Source organism: Photinus pyralis, unplaced genomic scaffold (genome assembly GCF_008802855.1).
Source record: "Photinus pyralis isolate 1611_PpyrPB1 unplaced genomic scaffold, Ppyr1.3 Ppyr1.4_LG10, whole genome shotgun sequence".
Taxonomy (NCBI): Eukaryota; Metazoa; Arthropoda; class Insecta; order Coleoptera; family Lampyridae; genus Photinus; species Photinus pyralis.
Genome location: NW_022170250.1, coordinates 11,491,351 through 11,511,287, shown reverse-complemented (window position 1 = coordinate 11,511,287; position 19,937 = coordinate 11,491,351). Strand labels below are relative to the sequence as shown.

General features: G+C 45.6%; 2 protein-coding genes across 7 annotated transcripts; both read left to right on the top strand.

Annotated features, from left to right (window-relative positions):
• The first annotated feature begins 2,590 nt into the window (after positions 1 to 2,590).
• LOC116162498 lies at positions 2,591 to 13,796 on the top strand. 6 transcript variants are annotated; one of them, XR_004143553.1, is made up of 4 exons: positions 2,591 to 2,739; positions 2,789 to 2,855; positions 3,100 to 3,278; positions 3,339 to 4,701. XR_004143553.1 is itself a non-coding variant. In XM_031476122.1 (3 exons), the coding sequence occupies exons 2-3, from the start codon at positions 2,817 to 2,819 to the stop codon at positions 13,266 to 13,268; spliced, it is 8,733 nt and encodes a 2,910-aa protein (XP_031331982.1). In that variant the 5' UTR covers positions 2,591 to 2,739; positions 2,789 to 2,816; the 3' UTR covers positions 13,269 to 13,796. The 6 variants fall into 6 exon arrangements, 1 of the variants encoding a protein (XP_031331982.1); XR_004143551.1 differs by having other exon boundaries at positions 2,976 to 3,278; XR_004143552.1 differs by having other exon boundaries at positions 2,789 to 3,072; positions 3,134 to 3,278.
• LOC116162499 (zinc finger protein 845-like) lies at positions 13,498 to 19,730 on the top strand. The gene is made up of 2 exons (XM_031476123.1): positions 13,498 to 15,523; positions 18,574 to 19,730. The coding sequence occupies exons 1-2, from the start codon at positions 13,964 to 13,966 to the stop codon at positions 19,510 to 19,512; spliced, it is 2,499 nt and encodes an 832-aa protein (XP_031331983.1). The 5' UTR covers positions 13,498 to 13,963; the 3' UTR covers positions 19,513 to 19,730.
• Positions 19,731 to 19,937: the final 207 nt, after the last annotated feature.

Sequence of the window (19,937 nt, the reverse complement as noted above, 5' to 3'; positions counted from 1 at the left end):
GATTCACTATAAATGCTTTGTTATTGTTGTGCAAAGTTCTCTAATTGTGCTTCCAAATAAATAAATATGACACAAATGGTGGCGACATACCCCTACGTTTGAAAGAATGGCAGTATGATAAACATACGAGAGGCTCTGTATATACAGAAATCGTTCTGCGCAGATGGCGGGAACACGGATTTCGCAAAGACGCTTGGCAAGAAACGAGTTAGCGTGGATTACGGGATTCCGATAGCATCCGTAGGTGCCCGATTTCACAATGTTTGTTAAACAGTGCTCAATTGATTCTTTTTCGTACTAACCGTTAATAGAAAAGTACATTATCTGTATGTTTGAGTATCTAAAAGAGTTCCGATTCTTCGCTGTGTATGTTACTCCCTCATCTCGTGCCAGCTGCCTAGCGGTGCGTAACCAATACGAGAAAGGGAGCCTCAAATTATCGTTTCTTGTCTTTTGTATAACTATAGTGTCTGCTCTGGGATGTGAGATGATCGTCTTTCACATGAATACTTTCCGCTGGAATTTCCATCATATGTATGTTTCTTGTTAACTGATGAATGGTGGCGCGGATGCTGGTCTAGTCTAGAGCCATGCTGTTGTGAACATGTTTTGTAATGTACATACATGCAATTTATCATATTACGGGTTGTTGCGAGTAGATCTTACAACACCAGGTCTAAGGCTTTTTGGAAAACAAACTCTAGTGCCTACCTGTGTTCTCATATGGACATGAAAAGGAATTGCTTTATCAAGATTATAAAATTCATACCCTGGACCCCCAATTTTCAAATACAGAGATGATCAAATGCGACTACGCAAATTTTCAAAGGCTGAAAGGGAATAGAGCTTTCCGAAAAATTCACTCACAACCTTATTCCAGAATTTTCAAGAGCCGTGTGAATCAAAGGAAGAGTTACATAGAAAACTAATGATCTCTGAATACCCCTCGAGATCTTTTTTGAGGTTTCAAGAGTTTCGTGAACCCTTCTATAGTTATGAGAGCCTATGTTGGGCACAGAAAATTCTAACGATTGGATAACTTTCACCTGCAAGACTCTGGAAAGGGTTTGCAGTGCCTTCTACCACTTTCCTGACTTTCTGAAGTGCTTTGCGTGGGCTTTCGATAAAATCCTCTGTATAGGTAGACGAGTCTAGGAAGTTTTGGGTGGAGAGCTTTCAATTGCCTTGGAAAAACATTTGAATGCTTTAAAAACCATATATTAAACTCGGAGCTTTTAACATAAGTCTTTTCCAAAGTTTTATTTTGTAATGATCTTAGCCTCCTACTATCTTGGCGGGCTAACGCCAACTTCAAGAATATTTGACCTAACCAGGCGAACCGCTACGGCAAGACTTGCCTGCTAAGCCATCGAGGCGGACAGCGAACTCGTCGCCGACATTCTCGCGACAGAAGTCGATGTTAATTGCCAGGGAAACGACGGTCACACCCCATTCACCCAGGCCCTCGAGAGGTGCAATACAGACAACGCGAAACCGTCAAGGCTCGAACTTCCACTACGCCATAACGCAAGGTGTCGAGATCGTCGACGCGTTACTTTATCTCGGCGTGAACCAGCAGGATGAGCAGGGCAACACTCCGCTGCTTTTCGCCGTTAAATCCGGCGCGCTCGAGACTGCCAAGCTCCTCTTGGAGAAAGGCGCAGATGTACGCGTCAAAAACAACCTGCCTGCATTACCCGCCTGGAATACTCTCCAGAGTGTGTTCATACACGCAATTCTGGGTTGTTGTAGGATCCCTTAAATATTCCCCGTAGACTTTCTACAATTTTTTCAGAGCTCTCGAAGACCTTTTTGTTCGTTCCAAAGTTGTGCGAACATAGAAAGCGCCTTGTAAATGGGAGAGGTGTAGGTAGTTGAAGCCATATATGATTGGAAATGCCTATGATGAAAGGGTTTAGGAGCACTGAAAGGCATTCGCAGTAGTCACAAAATCTGAAAAGTGCCTATGGACTTTTTGATTGCCTTTGATAGAATTTAGAAGAACTTCTAGGGCAAGGTTTCTAAGGTGTTTTGTGGATACTCGCTTTGTGCAATTTCTGGAGAGCTTTCTTGAACCCTTCCAGGGCTATGTCACCCAAGAAAATGGCGTAGATAAATACTAGAAAATGATGAAACGTTCAGGAAACGGCTGACGATGGAGATGGTTTTAGGAAACTCACTTTCAAAACTTTCTATATATCTCTGAAGCTTTTGATTGGTCTAAAATACACGTAGAAAACTATTAGTTGGCTACAGACTTGACCCCTCGAGGCTTGTAAAGTTCTGGAGCAGGAGAATCTATCTAGAAAGTTCAAAGGACGGGAACGATCTGAGGCATCGGAATATATTCCAAGCGACAAACAAAATAGTACGAACCCAATGACTGAATAAAGCGAATTGATAGATTTTGGTCCAAATTGAAGAATCCTTAGTTTCTGAAACCGAAGAAATAAAAAAAGTCCTGAGAATTCAAATAATCTTGCAGAATGACAAATTGGAGACGCTCGGCTAAAGAATCGGAAAAATGGAAGAACCAAAAAATCAATACTACGTCATGACGGGTGTTTAGACACCACTCCCTGAACGGGTTAACGGAATGCGTCCATTAATGGGGCCAGTTGATTGGGGCATCTTTAAAATTATTAAAAGAAATTGCAATAGATGAGTATTTCGGGTATAAATTGAAATAAAAAACAGAGGCCTTTTTTAGTGTGTCGCGAGTAAACAATGAACATTTCGGTAAGTACGATTTGCTATGTCAAACTTGTGATAGGCTTTATTTCGATAGGTGAACACATAATTACTTGGTATCGTAAATGGAAGCGATGGAAGCAGTTCAGCAAGGGCGAGCACAGGTAAACTTACTGTTTTTCATGATTCGTTTGTTTATTCAGTGGCATGCACCAAGGAGGTGCAAAGGCAAGGGGTTGAGCACCTCTTGTGAAACTTGAGCTTACGTAATTTACAAATTTCAGCCGTATAGGACTCCGCTCTAGCGGGTTTTGATAGGTCGCTCTAAAATGCTAGAAGGTGCATAAGGTGTCTTTGGGAAGCACTTGAAAACGACTAAAGGTTCTGATAAGGCTAAATCGTTTTCAGGGTTTGATTTTACTCCTTTTCCGATACCTTAAAGGCCCTGCAAACATCCTCGAAAGCTCCAGTGTCGTAGGAAAGATCAGCATGCGTTTCAGAGAGAACTTTGCACTTTGGAAAAGTCATATTAATTCTCTAATAAAAGACTAGAAAGCGATAAAAACGCATTTTCCAGACTTCTACATGTAAGTCTTTTCCAGGATCGAAACAAATATTTCCAGGGAGCTTTAGTCGCTTTTTTCCAGAGCAGTCAATCGCCTTCCTGGAGCTGCGCATGCAGATTCCAGGCTTTTACAAGCTTTCTGCTTTAATCTACACCCCTCTTCATGTTTAATAATAGTAAAAAAACCTAATGTAACAGAAAAAAGTGGTAGTTTTTTTTTTACTATTCAAGTTCCAAAGAAATCTAACATTTCAACACCCTTGAAGGAAATGGTACTAATCTGAACATAAAATAAAAGGTTCGATACCAATTGGTTGACGAATAAATCGATGAAAAATTGCTTTAATTTTGAAATTCTCACGTGATGACTAAAGATTACACAATCCGTCGGTAAGCACAGTTACCATTAAAAGGTGTTATCTGCAATCAAATGGACTCTTGCAGAGAATTACTGTCGTGTTCAGTTTGCTTTATATTTAGAACTTTACTAGCTTTGTGCTGGACGATCTCTAAACCGAATTATCTGGCGACGCACGCAATTTCTGGGTAAGTAATGTTCACTAGTGCCTCATTGATATGCATGAAAGTGATTAATACAAAAACATTCACCCTGAGGTAAATTACAGGTGAGATTTTTCGCAACTTCCCACCACATTATTTTTAGTCTTTCTGTCGCCGCCAACTTTCACACGCAGTCAGCTGGACAGGATCGTACTGGCAAATCATTAGCCCAAATAAAAACTCGAAATAATTTAAGAAATTGAAATTAAATAAAACCTACATTTGGGAAGCCCTATAAAGGCGTATAATGAACACTTGTAGACTTCTGGAAAGCGATTTCCATGTGCGTATTTCAGAACATTAAGGTTTTGTAGACCAGTCGAAAGCTATCTGGGATACTTTTGAGTGATTTATTTGTAGTGCAGTCGAAACCTTACCAATGCTGTTTGTCACTTGTTCATAACTGTTTAATGTATTTTGAGAAAGTGTTTTTTAGAAAATTCCCTTGATAATTATATTGAGGTCTCAGGAATGTATGGGAAGCACTTCGAAGCTATGGAAAGCGATAGAAGCATTTGGAAAATCTTACAAATGTGTCTTGTGTTTCTCAGAGCATTCATCCCGGTTTTATGTATTTTTCTACAGTTGCTAGGTCCGATCAAGAGCGCCATGTCCGTTTTCCAAGGGCTTTTCAAAGCATTCGAAGGTTTGCTATAATAGAATAACATTGGTTTTCTAGATCGTAGGTGCTTTTCATAGCTTTATAAACCGATTCATTTTTGAGAACTCTCTGGACTCTTTTCTTTCTTCTTTATAGGCCATTGACAAGACCAAAGCCCTTCAACTAGTGCTCCTTCGATGTCTTCTGCACGACGCTTACGAGTTTCGCACGAACGGCGACTACCTCGTACTAGACACCTCCGATGAGACCGTCGCAATTTACTTCCATCTTGTTCCAGAACCCAAACCTCTTCAGCACGGCGACTTTAGCGAGGAAGGCGAATTGAACTTCGCTCGAGCGGTCAGTGCGAGCACTAAGTATTTTATCTTTACTAACTGCCCGGTAGATCAGCTTAATTTTAAGGGTCGCGCGGACGACAAATTCGGTTTTCTCAACCTGACGAATTTACGCGAGCTCGCAACCGAACACTTGTATCTCGATCGGATTCCTTCCGATCTCGGCCCGAGTATTACCGAAGCTCTACGAGAGTTTACTAGTCAGCGCGGCATAAGCCGTTTCTTCTCCCAGTTGATACTAAATCGATTTCGTTCGTATTTAAAACTCGCACGAAGCTTTACACGGAATGATATTAAATTAGCTTTACTAGAATTATTCGTCGCTAGGTATAAGGTGGATTTGTTCTACGACACGCGGGTCAGTTACAGCGAGCTTTGGGCGGATATCACTCGCGATTCGCCTTTGATTGCGGTCGAGTCCGAGTTTGCTAGTGAGACGTTTTTGAAGTCGCACACCGCGGGAGTCATCGCTAAGTTTGGAGATTCGTCCGAGATCGCCTATCGCAACCTGTGGGTGTCGGGGGAGGTGGCGCTCTTATTGTCGGCGCCCAGCTCGAAGGACCACCTGAATGTTGTCAACATTCTCAAGGCGTTTTCGGCCGGCGTGAAAGTGACGGTGTTGACAGTTTCTGGCCACGACACCGTGTTGCGCTTGAACGAGGAGCAGTCGAGTCGGTTACTGAAATGCGACGCCAGCTTGCAAGGGAAGTCGACGTTTCGGCTCGGGGAGTTCGTGGACGAGTTGGTATCGTTGAAGGCCAGCGATGCCATTCGGGTGATTACCAACAATTTAATCGTCGATTATTGCTGCAAGAAACCGCCGGAGAATTTCATCGAGAGATCCTATGTCAAGGTGATTATTAGGCTCGATGCCGTCGCCAGTTTGGTGGAGGAGACCTTCGTCGTGAAAGACGAGGTGGACGGTGTCAATGTCTCACTGGGCGCTGTGGAGGGTTTGTCGAATTTGGTCATTGTAAAAGAGAGCCCGGTGGATGCGTTAATAGAAGCGAGAGAGACTGGTCGCCCCGTTCACCTCTTGGTGTCGAACGGTGAGAACTGGCTCGAGTGGAAGAGTTCGTGGGGGTGTTCCGACGGTATTAAAAAATTTGATATTTCGCAAGAGTTGAGGCTGGAGGGTGATGTTGCGCAGTTGGCTAGGGACCGCGAGTGCACGGTGCGACTGCTTGCCATGGAGGCGTCGATGGGTAAGTCGACGGTTTTGGATCATTTAGCACTTTCCATGACAGATCGTTGGGTTCTTCGCGTGGATTTAAACAGATACCTATCTGAAGATTCTCGCAAAATTGACCTGGTGGATTTGTACAGGTTTTGCACGCAGAACAGCTCCGAATTGGCGCAGCTTTTGTTTGGGAAATTCGCCGACGCGAAGAACGCAGAGGTGCTCTTTGACAATTACGATCAGGCGGCTTTGAATCATTCGGACAAAGCGTTCGAGTTGCTTACGTCTTTGCAACAGAAGAACGTGGGCTTTTGGATAATAGCGAGTGGTAAAAATGCTGGGAGATTGGAGAAGCAGCTCGCTACGATTGCGATACCGCTGAATTCATTTAACGTACGAAATTCGCGCGATTTTCTCGCCAGGTACTTCGGTCAGTTTGCGGGGTCGCAGAAGGCCGATGTGAACACGTTCGTTGAGACGCTGTTGCGTATGCTTTGGAGGGAGATCCATGGCTTTCTCGATTCCCCCTTGTACCTAACTCTCATCGCCAACATTTACATGGAGGACTTCAAGCACTTTGTTTTGACTGGTGGGTTGAGGCTCGAAGATAACTTTCAGTTGATCAACTTTTTGGAAACCTTCACCACAGCGTACGTCAACTACTTGACAGACAAATACGATTTTTGTGATAACAAATTTTTCTCGCATCGTCTTCCGATGTTAGCTCTACACACTATCTTCGAGCCGAGCGATTTGGAAGCCTTGAAGGAGGACGTGCTGGCTGAATTTGCGGAGGAAGGAATTGTCGAGTGCAAATTACCTCATGCGATTATGGCCCAGTTTTTATCTGCGAGGTGGATGTACGAGAATTTATCGAGCAGGCGCATTTTGGTCAGGGCTTTAAATAAGAGGCGCTTTTCCGATTTGAATATCTATCAAGGCACCTTTACCATGTTTGATCATCTGTTAGCTAAAGATCTTCCGTTGCACACTACGCTCATCCGAAGCAAACTGAAATACGTCTCGACCGAAAACAGCGATTTTAGTGCAACTGATTTAGGGGGACGAAATGCTGTGCACATGGCCGCACTGTACGGTGTGTGCCATCCCAGAACGAACATCTTGCGCGGCATCGATCTCAACGACCATCTGGTCACTATCGTTACGTTAGCCGATCGGAGTGTAATCGAGGCGGATGATACGCTGTTGGGATATTCCGCTTTGGATTACGCCCTAAGCAGTGGGTGCCTGGCCGTTGCCAACGCCATATGCGAAAAGTCCCCGCAATTGGTCGGACGGATTCACATGGTCCCTACGCAGGTCGAAAGTTACATCGCGTACTGCGTTCAAATTGAACACTACGCGCACCTGTACAAATCCTTGCTTAAGTACTTGATTTGGCACAAAGTCGCGACCAGTCAATTGAGAGAAAACATGGAAGCTTACACGTTCTCCACCCAACTGGAACTCGATGAGCTGACCCAGCAGACTGTGGAGACCTACATCAGGAATTTAGAAGTTACATCCTTGAGCCAACTCATAGAGAAGCTGGAGTTGAAGCAAGAGAACTCGCGATATTTCACTAACTTGCACCTTGCCGCCGCCTTCGGATCGAAACAAAACATACTCGACCTGTTGAAAGAGGGCGCTAAAATCAATAACCTTGGCAGTCGATCGTTCACGCCGCTTCATGCTGCAGTAAATAACAATCGAGCGGACAACGTCGACGCTCTTCTCGCGGCCAGGGCTAAGATTAACGTGATCGACCCCTTCGGAAACACAGCTTTACACCTGGCGTGCGCGAGGCGTAATCCCGGGATGGTCACGAAACTCATGCGACGAGGCACCGACATCAGCATACAAAACGACGCAGGCGACACTCCGTTTCACCACGCGCTGAAGCACAGCTGTGAGCCGAGCGCGGAATTGTTCCTTCCCGACAAATACTACTCGCTCTTCTTCTCGCCCCAGACCAGCATATCACGCGATGGCTGTCTCGACGTTAACCTACAAAACAACAATGGCGACACGCCTCTGCTGCTCGCCCTGAAGCACGACTGCGGCGGAATCGTGCGCGACCTCTTGGAGTACCACGCCGACGTCCACGCGATCAACCAGTCAGGCAATTCATGTCTGCATTACGCCGCAGAGGTCGACGATTACAAGACCGCCTTAGAACTGATCTACTATCGCGTCAACCTCAACGGCGTTAACAGCGAAGGCCAAACTCCTCTGCTGATCGCGCTCAAGTCTCTCCACGTGCGCATCGCCAGGCTTCTACTTTCGAAAGGCGCCCACGTTGACGGTTGCGACAGCCTGGGCATGACCTGTCTGCATTACGCCGCCAAAACCGGCCTCATGGATCTGGTCGAGGTCATTTTGGATAAGGGAGCCGAAATTAATCGGCGGAGTAACGAGGGTGAGACTCCGTTGAGTCTCGCGCTGACGCGAAAGAGTGTCGATATCGTACTACTGCTGTTGAGGAGGGGCGCTGATCCGAACATTTCCGATGGTAACGGCTGCAACGGATTGCATCGCGCCATCGAATGGAAGCTGACGAGCGCGGTCAAGGCGTTGGTGGAGCATGGGTGCGACATGAACCACAAGGATAATGATGGCGATGCTCCATTGTTTACGGCCTTACGTCTTGATGCGGTCGGTATCGTCAAGCTCTTGCTGGCGAGAGGTGCCGATGCAAGTGCCACCAATGCGAGCGGTTCCACGTGTCTACACGTTGCCACATCATTTGTTACACTAATGGAAGACTTCCTCAAAATGGGGTTGGATGTGAATGCGGTGGATAGTAATGGCAATACGCCACTGATCATCGCGTCACAAGAGCGTCGTACTGCAGTAATGAACCTACTGATCGCGAATGGGGCCGACATCCTCGCCGAAAGCAGGGAGGGGTACACCGTGCTTCACCACGCTGCGCGTTTCGGTTTGACTGACTTGATTGTCGATTTGCTGAACCGGGGAGCTGAGATCAATAAAAAAACCGTCACGGGTGAGACGCCATTGTCGTTTCACATCCGCGACTGGCAGCTGGAAGCGATCACGACGAGGTTGCTACTCAATCGAGGCGCTGATATAAACGTGATCGACTTGGGAACCGGTAACTCTCTCCTACATTCCGCCACAGAAAAGAGCAATACTGGAGTGGTAGCCGCCCTGTTTAAGGCTGCGGTTGATCTCGAGGCGCGAAACAACGAAGGAGAGACCGCGCTGCATCTCGCCATTAAACGCGAGCGCTTCGAGATTACAAAGCTTTTGCTTGCGAAGGGAGCGAATGTTAATGGGCGTGATAACGGCGGTGATACTTGCCTGCATAGCGCTGTAGCTGCTGAGAGCAGCGAGATGGTGATGGCGTTGCTCCAAGCCGGGGCTAAGACAGACGCGATCGATGGCAGTGGGGAAACTCCTGTTAGCAAAGCGCATAGGTTGGGATATTCCGGCATTGTAAACCTGTTACTGAAAAAAGCCGAAATGACGAACGTGGAGCTGCTGTCGGCTGTTACGAAAGGAGAACCGTACACGGTTAGGAAACTCATCGAGGAAGGTGTTGATATCAACATGCGAGACGAGAGTGGCAATACACCGCTTCTGCTCGCGCTTCACAACTGCAATCTAGCGATTTCTGACTTTCTTCTGTCGAAAGGGGCTGATGTTACCGTGTCTAACAATGACGGTGACACTCCTTTACATTACGCAACCGACATTGGAGATATACAAATTGTCCGGAAAGTCCTCGGAGGGGGATGTGATATTGATGCCGTTAACAGTGATAATGATTCGGCTCTTATGCGCGCTATAGACGGGTATCATTTCCACATCGCACGTCTACTGCTCGAGCGCAACGCGAAAGTAGAGCTACCTGCGCACAATCGGAAAGGATCGTGTCTTCACGTGGCTTGCGAGTATAGCTCTGAAGACCTTACTGCGCAGCTAATCAACGCAGGTCTTGACCCCGACCAGTTCGGTAATTGTGGAATGACGCCGCTAATTCAAGCGCTCACGAGGCGGCACAGGCGGATCGCTCTAAGTCTTATTGAACGCGGCGTCGACCTCAACGTTATGAGCGATTACGGAGACTCTGCTCTTTCATTAGCCGTCATTTATCAGTACTGTGACGTCATCGCCCTACTAATAGAGAAAGGGGCGCTGCTGGATTACTGGGACGATAACGCCGGTTCCCCATTAAAAACCGCGATCTCCAACGAAAAACGGGAGGCCGCTAAACTGCTACTCTCCCGTGGATGTAACGTTCACCTGGGGAACGCATCGGAAGGATACCCCTTGCACGCCGCGGCAGCTGGCGACTTGCACGATTTCATCTCGATTATCTTAGATAACGGTTTCGATGTCGACAAGAAAGGAAGCGAAGAAACCGCACTCTTGATAGCAACCGATAGAGGCAACTACGCTTCCACAACGACCTTGATATCAAACGGCGCCTCCGTAGATGTCTACAGTTACAACTTCACCTCAATTCTCTGCTTCGCAGCCAAGAACGGATGGGAAGAAATGGTCGAAGATCTCATAAAAAACGGCGCAGACATTCATCACAAAAACCAAGATAACGAGACGCCTCTTCATTTCGCGCTACGCGAACCAAGGGTTAACGTCGTGAAATTGCTGTTCAAGGCGATACTCGCGCACGACCCCAAGGACGGCAACCTGAACTACCTTCATCTGGCGGCGGAATTTGGCGACAACCAAATCGTGTCCGAACTCCTGAAGAAGGGTTTCGAGATCAATAAGCAGAACGACTACGGCGAAACTCCGCTACTGCTCGCGTTGCATTACGAAAAACTGAGTACCGCCAAGCTTTTGCTCGCGAATGGAGCGGATCGTAACGTCGTCGGTTACGGAGACGCCCTCCCCTGTTTCCAATCCTTCGTCCGTTTCGGCTGGGACGATATGGTGCTGAGTATGCTGGAGGAGGGCTTCGACGTCAACACCAAATCGTACCAGGGTTTCACCCCCTTGCACGTTGCCATCCAAAACGGAAACGTCTCCACCATCACGCTTTTGCTGGCACATGGTGCTGACCCGACCGTGCCGAGCGCATGCAACGCCACGCCACTGGAGCAGTGCATCCGCTACCGCTGCAGCAAGCGAACCCTCAAAGCCTTCCTGGAGAAAATCGACCCGAGTAAAAGCCAAAAGTGCGTGAATTATGCCGCGTTTTTAGCAGTCGATTATAACTACTCGGACCTGCTGGAGGTTCTCATCGATTTCGGCGTTGGCAACTACGAAAACAATTACGGACACAGCACCCTTTCTAACGCCGTAAAAAATCGTTACTACAGTGTGGTGCGGCATGTGCTGGACAGAAATGGAGACGTTGACGACCAGAACTCGTCAGGCGTAAGTCTCTTAATGATCGCCGTGAAATCTGGCGACGTTGACATGGCAAAGTTGCTACTGGAGCGGGGCGCCGATGTCACCGTAGCCAATTATGAAGGGGATACGTGTTTACATCTCGCCGCCTGCGACACCGAAGAAATGCTCACGTTGTTCCTGGACCGGGGCAACTTGGAAGCGAGAAACCTGTCAGGTTTGACGCCTCTAATGTTCGCACTGAAGTCGTTCAGGCATTCGGCTCGGCTGTTGATTTCATCAGGTGCCGATATACTCACCGAAGACTTCATGGGCAACACTTGCCTGCACAATGCCGCCTGGGCTGGGGACGAGGAAATGGTGACGTTTTTTTTGGAGAGCGGACTCGATATGCACCAAAGGAATGCCGAAGGTGACGATTGCTTAGACATGGCTATCAACAACGGGTCTCTAAGCGTCGCGAAACTGCTGATCACTTACGGAGCGGATCCCAACCAGGCGAACCGCTACGGCGAGACTTGTCTGTTAAAAGCCATCGAGGCGGAGAGCGAACTGGTCGCCGACTTTCTCGCGAGAGATGTCGATGTTAACTGTCAGAGAAACGACGGTCACACTCCATTTACCCAGGCGCTCGAAAGGTACAATACAGACCACGCGAAACTGTTGCTGGCGAAAAACGCCGACGTTAGCGTGCGAAACCGTCAAGGTACGAACTTGCACTACGCCATCACGCAAGGTATCGACATCGTCGACGCGTTACTTGATCTCGGCGTGGACGAGCAAGACGACAAGGGCAACACTCCGCTGCTTCTCGCCGTTAAATCCGGCGAGCTCGAGACTGCCAAGCTCCTCCTGGAGAAAGGCGCAGATGTGCGCGTCAAAAACAACGAGTACAACACCTGCCTGCATTACGCGACCTATCACTCTGATGTAGAGCTTCTGCAAATGTTCCTTGGGAAAGGCATCGACATAAACTGCAGCAACCTACTCGGCGAGACCCCCCTACTCAAAGCACTGAAGGATGGCAAATTAGACCACGCCAAAATACTGCTCGGTGAAGGTGCCGATTGTAACGTCGTCGACAATGAGAACGGCTCCTGTTTGGTGTACTGTGCCCAGTACGGCTTCGACGAACTGCTCGCCGACTTAATCTCGAAAGGGCATGACGTTAACCGAGCATACTCCGAAGGCACTCCGCTTCAGATGGCCTTCTATGGAAGACAGGCAGGCGCAGTCAAATTGCTGCTCGCAAATGGTGCGGACATCCACTCCTGCACTTCCTATTACGCATCCTGGGTAGACCATGTCATCGCACTTGAAGACCTTGAAATACTACATACTATACTCGCACAAGGAATCGATGTAAACACCCGAATATCACGAAGCGAACCCCTACTCAATACAGCTCTGAAAGAGGAGTGCAGGGCTATGGTCGATTTTTTAATAGCAACAGGGGCAAGTACTCGTTTTGTCAACTATGCCACGGGAGACTCCTGTTTGCACCACGCAGTACTTGCAGGATACGAGGATATCGTGGGCAATCTCTTGGATGAAGGTCTCGACATCGACCGCGAAAATAACCAGCGCGAAACGCCGCTACGCGTCGCTTTAGTCGATAATAAATGCGCTATGGCAAAGTTGCTGCTTTCACGCGGCGCTTCGGTTGACGAGGGTAACTTTCGCGACTCCTACCTCCACCATGCGGTCAAGCTGGGTGACGACTCTCTGGTTCTCGACCTGATAACTAAGGGATGCGAGCTAAACGCGCGCAACTGTGACGGCCATACGCCGCTATCTCTCGCGGTGTTGGCAAACAACGTCGCCATGGTGAATCTACTTCTTGAGCAGGGGGCCGATTTCGCCGTGAGAGATAAGGGGGGTCGTAATTTGTTGTATACAGCGAAAAGTGTCGATGCCAATGAACTTGCCGATCGGTTTGTTAATCTTGGACTTGCATATGAGAAGTTCTAAGATATTGTAATTGCTCTGTGATAATTTGTACCTACATTTATTTTAAAGCTGTCTATTATTGTTAAAGTGCCTAATCACTGTTAATCGTATAGCAATGGATATTCCAACCATTCGCGTTTTAAGAGATTTATTTACTAAATCCTTTTTTATTGTTGTGCCAAGTTTTGCAATTGTTTTTAATTGTGTTTCTAAATAAATATATAACAAATATCGATTAGAATGAAATAAATCAGAAAGGATCCCACAATAGACTCAGAATTCAAGTAGTTGTACAATCTAGGAGAATTCTAAAAATGTCAAGTAAAGAATTGAAGAATACAGTAGGATTTCATGGATCTGAGAAGCCGAAAAATATGCAAAAGAGGGAAAAATTGAAGATAGAAAGGAAGTATCTAACACATTCGATGAAATTGGAGCATTGGAAAAAAGCTAAAGGATCTGTTTCGAAGAAACGCAAGCATAGAACAATCCAAAAATGAGCATCCGAAGAACCAAAAGAATAGCAAAATGTCAAAAGTCTGACGAACAAGAAACAGGCAAAAAGTAACTAATGTCTACGCCCATGGACTGTTATAGTTCAAGTGCACTATAGTAGTTCATTCGTGTCATCTAGAACTTAACCTAAATTTGCACAAACAAAGATGTCTATATCATGACGTTTAATTGGAAGAATTTTATATAAAAGCATACCTAAAATGGCCCTAGTCCCGCTAACAGTCAAGGAAGATGATATCAAGCCGCTGATCACCACGGAATACACCTCGGAAGATGTGAAAATAGAACCGCTTAAAACGGAGGAAGTGGACTTGATGGAGGTCGAAATACGAGTCGAACTAGTATGCCAAGGATGCTGGTATCGTACCTTCGACAAGAAGGAGTTTATGGCGCACATACCGCTGTGTGATCGGAAACGTTTCGTGTGCAATGTTTGCGGTTTTAGGACGGCTTATAGATACCTTCTGACCAGACACATGGCGCAACATTTGGGCGAAAGGAACTTTAAATGTGACCAGTGTGATTATACCGGGTTCACAGCCGCGATCGTAAGAAGACACGCGGCGAAGCACTCGAAGGACGAATTCTTCTGTGACAATTGCCCGTATGCGACGAAATTGAAAGGCTCTTTGCGTATACACATGTTGAAGCACATAGGTGGAAAAACTCGCAAGTGCACGGTGTGCAATTATAGTACGAATATCAAGCGAAACATGCAAATGCACATGCTTCAACACACAAGACCAAAGGTCCACTGTAACCAGTGCGATTATAAGGGATACTCCGATTCTTTGAAGTTACACGTTCTTCGTGTGCACGATCGTATCAAACCGTTCGCGTGTGACAAGTGCCCGTTTAGGGCTTTCGAGCGGAAAAGTCTACGGCTTCATCAGTCGACCCACTCGAACAATTATCTCTACTGCTTGAAGTGCAAGTATAAATCCACGAATAAGAGAAATTTGAAACGTCACTTACAATTGCACACTCGAAACTTTAAGTGCCCCAGTTGTAATTTTAGCACAGCCAGCGGGGTCACTTTTAGATATCACAAGTTGAGGCACCTAGCTCAAAGTTTTAAATGTGAACAATGTGATTTCTCCACGTATTTGCAATCGGCACTAGTGGCTCACAAACGAAAGCATGCCACTAAGAAAGTGCCCCATATGGCGAAGCAGAAGCCCCAACGTTTCAACTGTACGCTGTGCGGTTACACAACGCCTCTCAAGTACCATTTAAGAGTCCATTCGTTGCTGCATCTTAAAAAAGTCTTAAAATGTGAAGTGTGTGATTATAAGACTTACTATCCGAAGTTACTTGAGAGTCACTCCAAGACAAGCAGCCATGCTTTCATAAATCTGGGAAAGTCGAAATGCGAACGGAGTAACGTTCCAACGCCACGTCGACGAGCACGGCGTGCCAACGTCGACTTAAATTGTGATCTTTGCGATTATGTGGCTACATCGCGAGACGAACGCCTATCGCACAACGAATCTCACTTGGACGACGCGAAGCTGTACACGTGCAACATCTGCGGTTACAAGGTCGAGTCTAAGCCGCCGCTGAAACAGCACATGTTGGTTCATCAGCTCGAGAGGAGGTACGCGTGCGACCGGTGCGAGTACGCCGGTAAGACGGAGAAGTACCTCAGGATGCACATGCTGGTCCACACCTGTCAAAATTTGAAATGTATCGAGTGCGATTTCGTCACGTCACAACCGAAGTATCTCAACAGGCACATGCAGAAGCATTATAATAGCGAGGTGAGTATGGGTGAATATTGCAAAATTTGTAATGAAAGCAATGGAAGGTTCTGGAAGGGATCTAGATAGCTATGAGACGTGCTTGGAAGGTAGGGGTATTGCCAAAAGAGGTTTTAGGTGATGGTTGAGCCCCCCATTTGCCTAAAAAAATGGTTGTGCTTTAGGGGGGTCCAAAAAAGTCAGTCAGTCAGTGTAAAATCACCACAATTTACAAGAACTTAGGCGAGGGCGTGGCCTGCAAACATTCCATAGTTTTTGAAATTTTTTTTGCATGTCACTTTTCAGTGGCCTGTTCTGCCTACCTATCAAACAACATTGTGGTCCTTTTAAGCCAAGTTTTAAGCTCCGTTTTAAGGGACCCAATGAGGTTCTTAGGAGTCAAAACTCAAAAAAGCAAGGGGTGAAACATTTCCAAATGTAGGTAGAAAATCACCAAAATTTTTGCACTGGTGGTAAGTTCTGCTGCACCCCTCATTTACCTATCAAAAAACTTTGTGCTAGTTTTAGGGTACCCAAAAAAGTTCTTGGACACTTCCAAAAGTGGGTTAAAACCACTCACATTTATAAGAGTTTACTCGAAGGGGTGTCCCTCGGGGTGCTTCGCAAAAATTCAATTTTTGCACCCCTCATTTTCCTATGAAAAAACGTTATGCTGGTTTTAAATGTACCCAAAAAAGATTTTAGGGGTCAAAAAAAGCGACAGGCAAGGGGTGAGACACTTCCAACTGTAGGTAAAAATCACCAAAACTGTTCAAATTTTTGCACTTCAATTTTCGGTGGTGAGTTCTGCTGCACCCCTCATTTACCTATCAAAAAACTTTCTGCTAGTTTTAGGGTACCCAAAAAAGTTCTTGGACACTTCCAAAAGTGGGTTAAAACCACCCAAATTTATAAGAGTTTACTCGAAGGGGTGTCCCTCGGGGTGCCTCGCAAAAATTCAATTTTTTTCGGTGGCGAGGTCTGCTGCACCCCTCATTTTCCTATCAAAAAACGTTATGTTGGTTTTAAAGGTACCCAAAAAAGATTTTAGGGGTCAAAAAAGCGACAGGCAAGGGATGAGACACTTCCAACTGTAGGTAAAAATCACCAAAATTGTTCAACGTTTTGCACTTCAATTTTCGGTGGTGAGTTCTGCTGCACCCCTCATTTACCTATCAAAAAACTTTGTGCTAGTTTTAGGGTACCCAAAAAAGTTCTTGGACACTTCCAAAACTGGGTTAAAATCATCCAAATTTATAAGAGTTTACTCGAAGGGGTGTCCCTCGGGATGCCCCGCAAAAATTCAATTCTTTTAAAATTTTGCACGTTAATTTTATGAGGCCAGGTCTGCTGCACCCCTCATTTTCATATCAAAAAACTTTGTGCTAGTTTTAAGGGACCCAAAAAAGTTCTTAGGGGTCAAAAAAGCGACAGGCAAGGGGTGAGACACTTCCAAAGGTAGGTATAAATCATCAAAATTTACAAGAGTTTACTGGAGGGGGGGCGCCCTACAAAATTTTTGTAATGTTTGCACGTCATTTTTGGTGGCCATTTCTGCTGCACTCCTCATTTAGCTATCAAAAAACTTTGCGCTAGTTTTAAAGGACCCAAAAAAGTTTTTGGGGGTAAAAAAAGCCAGAGGCAAGGTGTGAGACACTTCCAAAAGTGGGTTAAAATCACCAATATTTATAAAACTTTTTTCAAAGGGTGTCCCTCGGGGTGCCCCGCAAAAATTCAATTCTTTTAAAATTTTGCACGTTAATTTTATGAGGTCAGGTCTGCTGCACCCCTCATTTTCATATCAAAAAAACTTTGTGCTAGTTTTAAGGGACCCAAAAAAGTTCTTAGGGGTCAAAAAAGCGAGAGACGAGGATAGTGAGACACTTAACCCAAAAAACTCTTGAGGGTAAAAAAAAGCGAATATAGTTGGTGTAAAATCACCAGAATTTACAAGGGCTTAGTGAAGGGTGTGCCCTCCAAAAGTCATTTTTCCATAGGTAATGGGTGATACACTTCCAAAAGTAGGTATAAATAAAATTGGCAAAATTCACAAGAGTTTAGGCGAGGGAGTGCTCTGCAAAAATTCCAGAGGCAAATTTTTGCACGTCATTTTTCAGTGGGCCTTACAAAATCCTAAACCTCATGTACTCCTGATACCCACTTTTGTTTACAAAGTAATTAAAATAATTATCAAATAGCTGCTCTCATTTCATTTACTCCTGGTACCAAGGCTTCCTCCAAACCTAATTTGTATTAGGAGCGCAGAACATAATTTTCAAATACCAATACTGTTGATACCAATAAATTCCAATAAATAATTATCGTATTTAGGAGAGCAGGAGATTATTCCTCATTCCATACGCTCCTGGTCCCAACCGTTTCTGTACAAATAATTATATTAGGAGCGCAGAAAATGATTTTTATATACTTGTTACCATGTCATATGCTCCTGATACACATAATCATGTGTATTAAGAGCGCAGACCTGATACCAAAGCACTTTGTAGAAATAATTACTTATACCAGGAGCGCAGAAAATGGTTTGCAGATACCTGTTTTCATTTCATATATGTACACTTTGGTACCAAAGCGTTTTCTAAAGGCGGACGGAGATGCGATTACCTTTTCCCAAAGACTACCACCATGTGCGATAGGAGTAATAGATAATAGAATTATCAAGTTCTGCTACGCACTCGTTTTTGGCTGGGGGGTATTCCAGAGTCCCCCCAAAACGTTCTGCTCTTAAGCATAAGCATGTGATCAATGCTCTATACATTTCGTGGAGAATTTAATAACGGGGTCTGGGGGGTATTATACACCCCGTGAGATGGAGTGCGCGGCAATGGCCTCATAACTTTCACCGTGTGGTTTTGTGCATTACTTAGAGTGACCAAGAGCTAGCACTGGAAAGCTGCTAGAACGCTCTGGAATTTTTTAGAGCAGTCTTGGAACGCTTTCCAAGGGCGGTAATTTCCAGAGTTTTGGAAAAAGCTACCGTTTGAGATCGTGAGACAGTAGTCTGCACAAAATCCCACTTCTGAGGATGTTTACAATTTTCAAACTGTCAACAGGTACACAAATGCGATCGGTGCGACTACTCGTCCAAGTTCAGGGCAAATTTGGGAGTGCACATGAAGACTCATTTGAATGAGAAAAGGTTCGAATGCGCTACGTGCGGCCACAAGTCGAAGACGAAAAATCTGTTAGTCTTGCACGTACAGACTCACTTAATTCAGGTAACGTACAACTGCAAACAGTGCCATTATCGAACGACCAATGAAGAGAAATTTAAAAAACATCAGTTGAGAAAGCACGCCAGCGACGAACAACTTTCGTGCGAAAAGTGCGATTATAAGACCTTCCGCAAGGATTACCTCAGAAAGCATTACGAAAAGCACTCCGACGTACAGCAGGCATGCGACCAGTGCAATTATAAAACAAACCAGCTGACATTGCTTAAAGCGCACAAGCGTAATGCGCACAAGTCTACCAAAAAATACTTTTACTGCGCGGATTGCGATCATAAAACTCCCCACAAGCAGGAGTTAAAAGGTCATATGGTCCAACACTTCAAGGGCAAGATTCTGGAGTGTTCCCACTGCGACTTTTCCACCAAGCACCAGCACAGTCTCAAAACGCATCTACTAAAACACGACAACACGACCCGAATGTTCAACTGTCCAGAATGCGACTACACCACCATCTACCGGGGCAATCTGAAGAAGCACGCGGTTAAACATTCAGGTCAGAAGGACTACCAATGCGATCTGTGCCCGTACAAGGCGACTCAGAGCAGCTCGTTGGCGACTCACAAACGACTAAAGCACACCGAGGTAACTTACTTGGAATGCACCGAGTGTACGTACAAGACCCCGTTGAAGGGGAATCTAAAAAAGCACATGTTCGTGCATACGAGGGAGAGAAACTTCCCGTGCCCGCATTGCGGGTATAAAGCGACTCAGAGTAGTGCCTTAAAGACTCATATTAAAATTATGCATCGTAGTTCGTAAGATTTTTTTGTTATCACTTTGATCTTGGGCACGCGCCAATTTGAAGGTCATTTGGTTCCGTTTGTCGACGGAAAGGTGTCTTTGTCAAAAACAGGTCTGGCAAACGGAACCGAATGACCTTCAAATTGGGGCACGCGCAGAACCGAATCAAACGACCTTGTAATATTTTATGTACATATGTAATTGTAAGTATATCAATAGATCTTTGTATGATTTGACTACATTACTTAGGGAAATAGATCCATCTAAAATGTCTGTACGAGCCTGGTTCGTTAGGCACCACCTAGAACCTCTTGGCCTCTCTTTAGGTCAACGGATATCGGAATCAGGTCATGTTTCGCTCTTGTCTTGGGCGCCAGTTCCTGTCATTTTGGTGCCGTTAGGCGTTCGGCTTTCTGTGAGGATTTGTTGTTGGATTAATGACA

Excerpts from the sequence above, each read along its gene's own strand:
- LOC116162498 (XM_031476122.1), top strand. The coding sequence starts at position 2,817 with ATGGAAGCGATGGAAGCAGTTCAGCAAGGGCGAGCACAG. Across the intron at positions 2,856-4,574 it reads TTCAGCAAGGGCGAGCACAG|GCCATTGACAAGACCAAAGC; the intron begins GTAAACTTACTG and ends TCTTCTTTATAG.
- LOC116162499 (XM_031476123.1), top strand. The coding sequence starts at position 13,964 with ATGGCCCTAGTCCCGCTAACAGTCAAGGAAGATGATATCAAGCCGCTG. Across the intron at positions 15,524-18,573 it reads AGAAGCATTATAATAGCGAG|GTACACAAATGCGATCGGTG; the intron begins GTGAGTATGGGT and ends AACTGTCAACAG.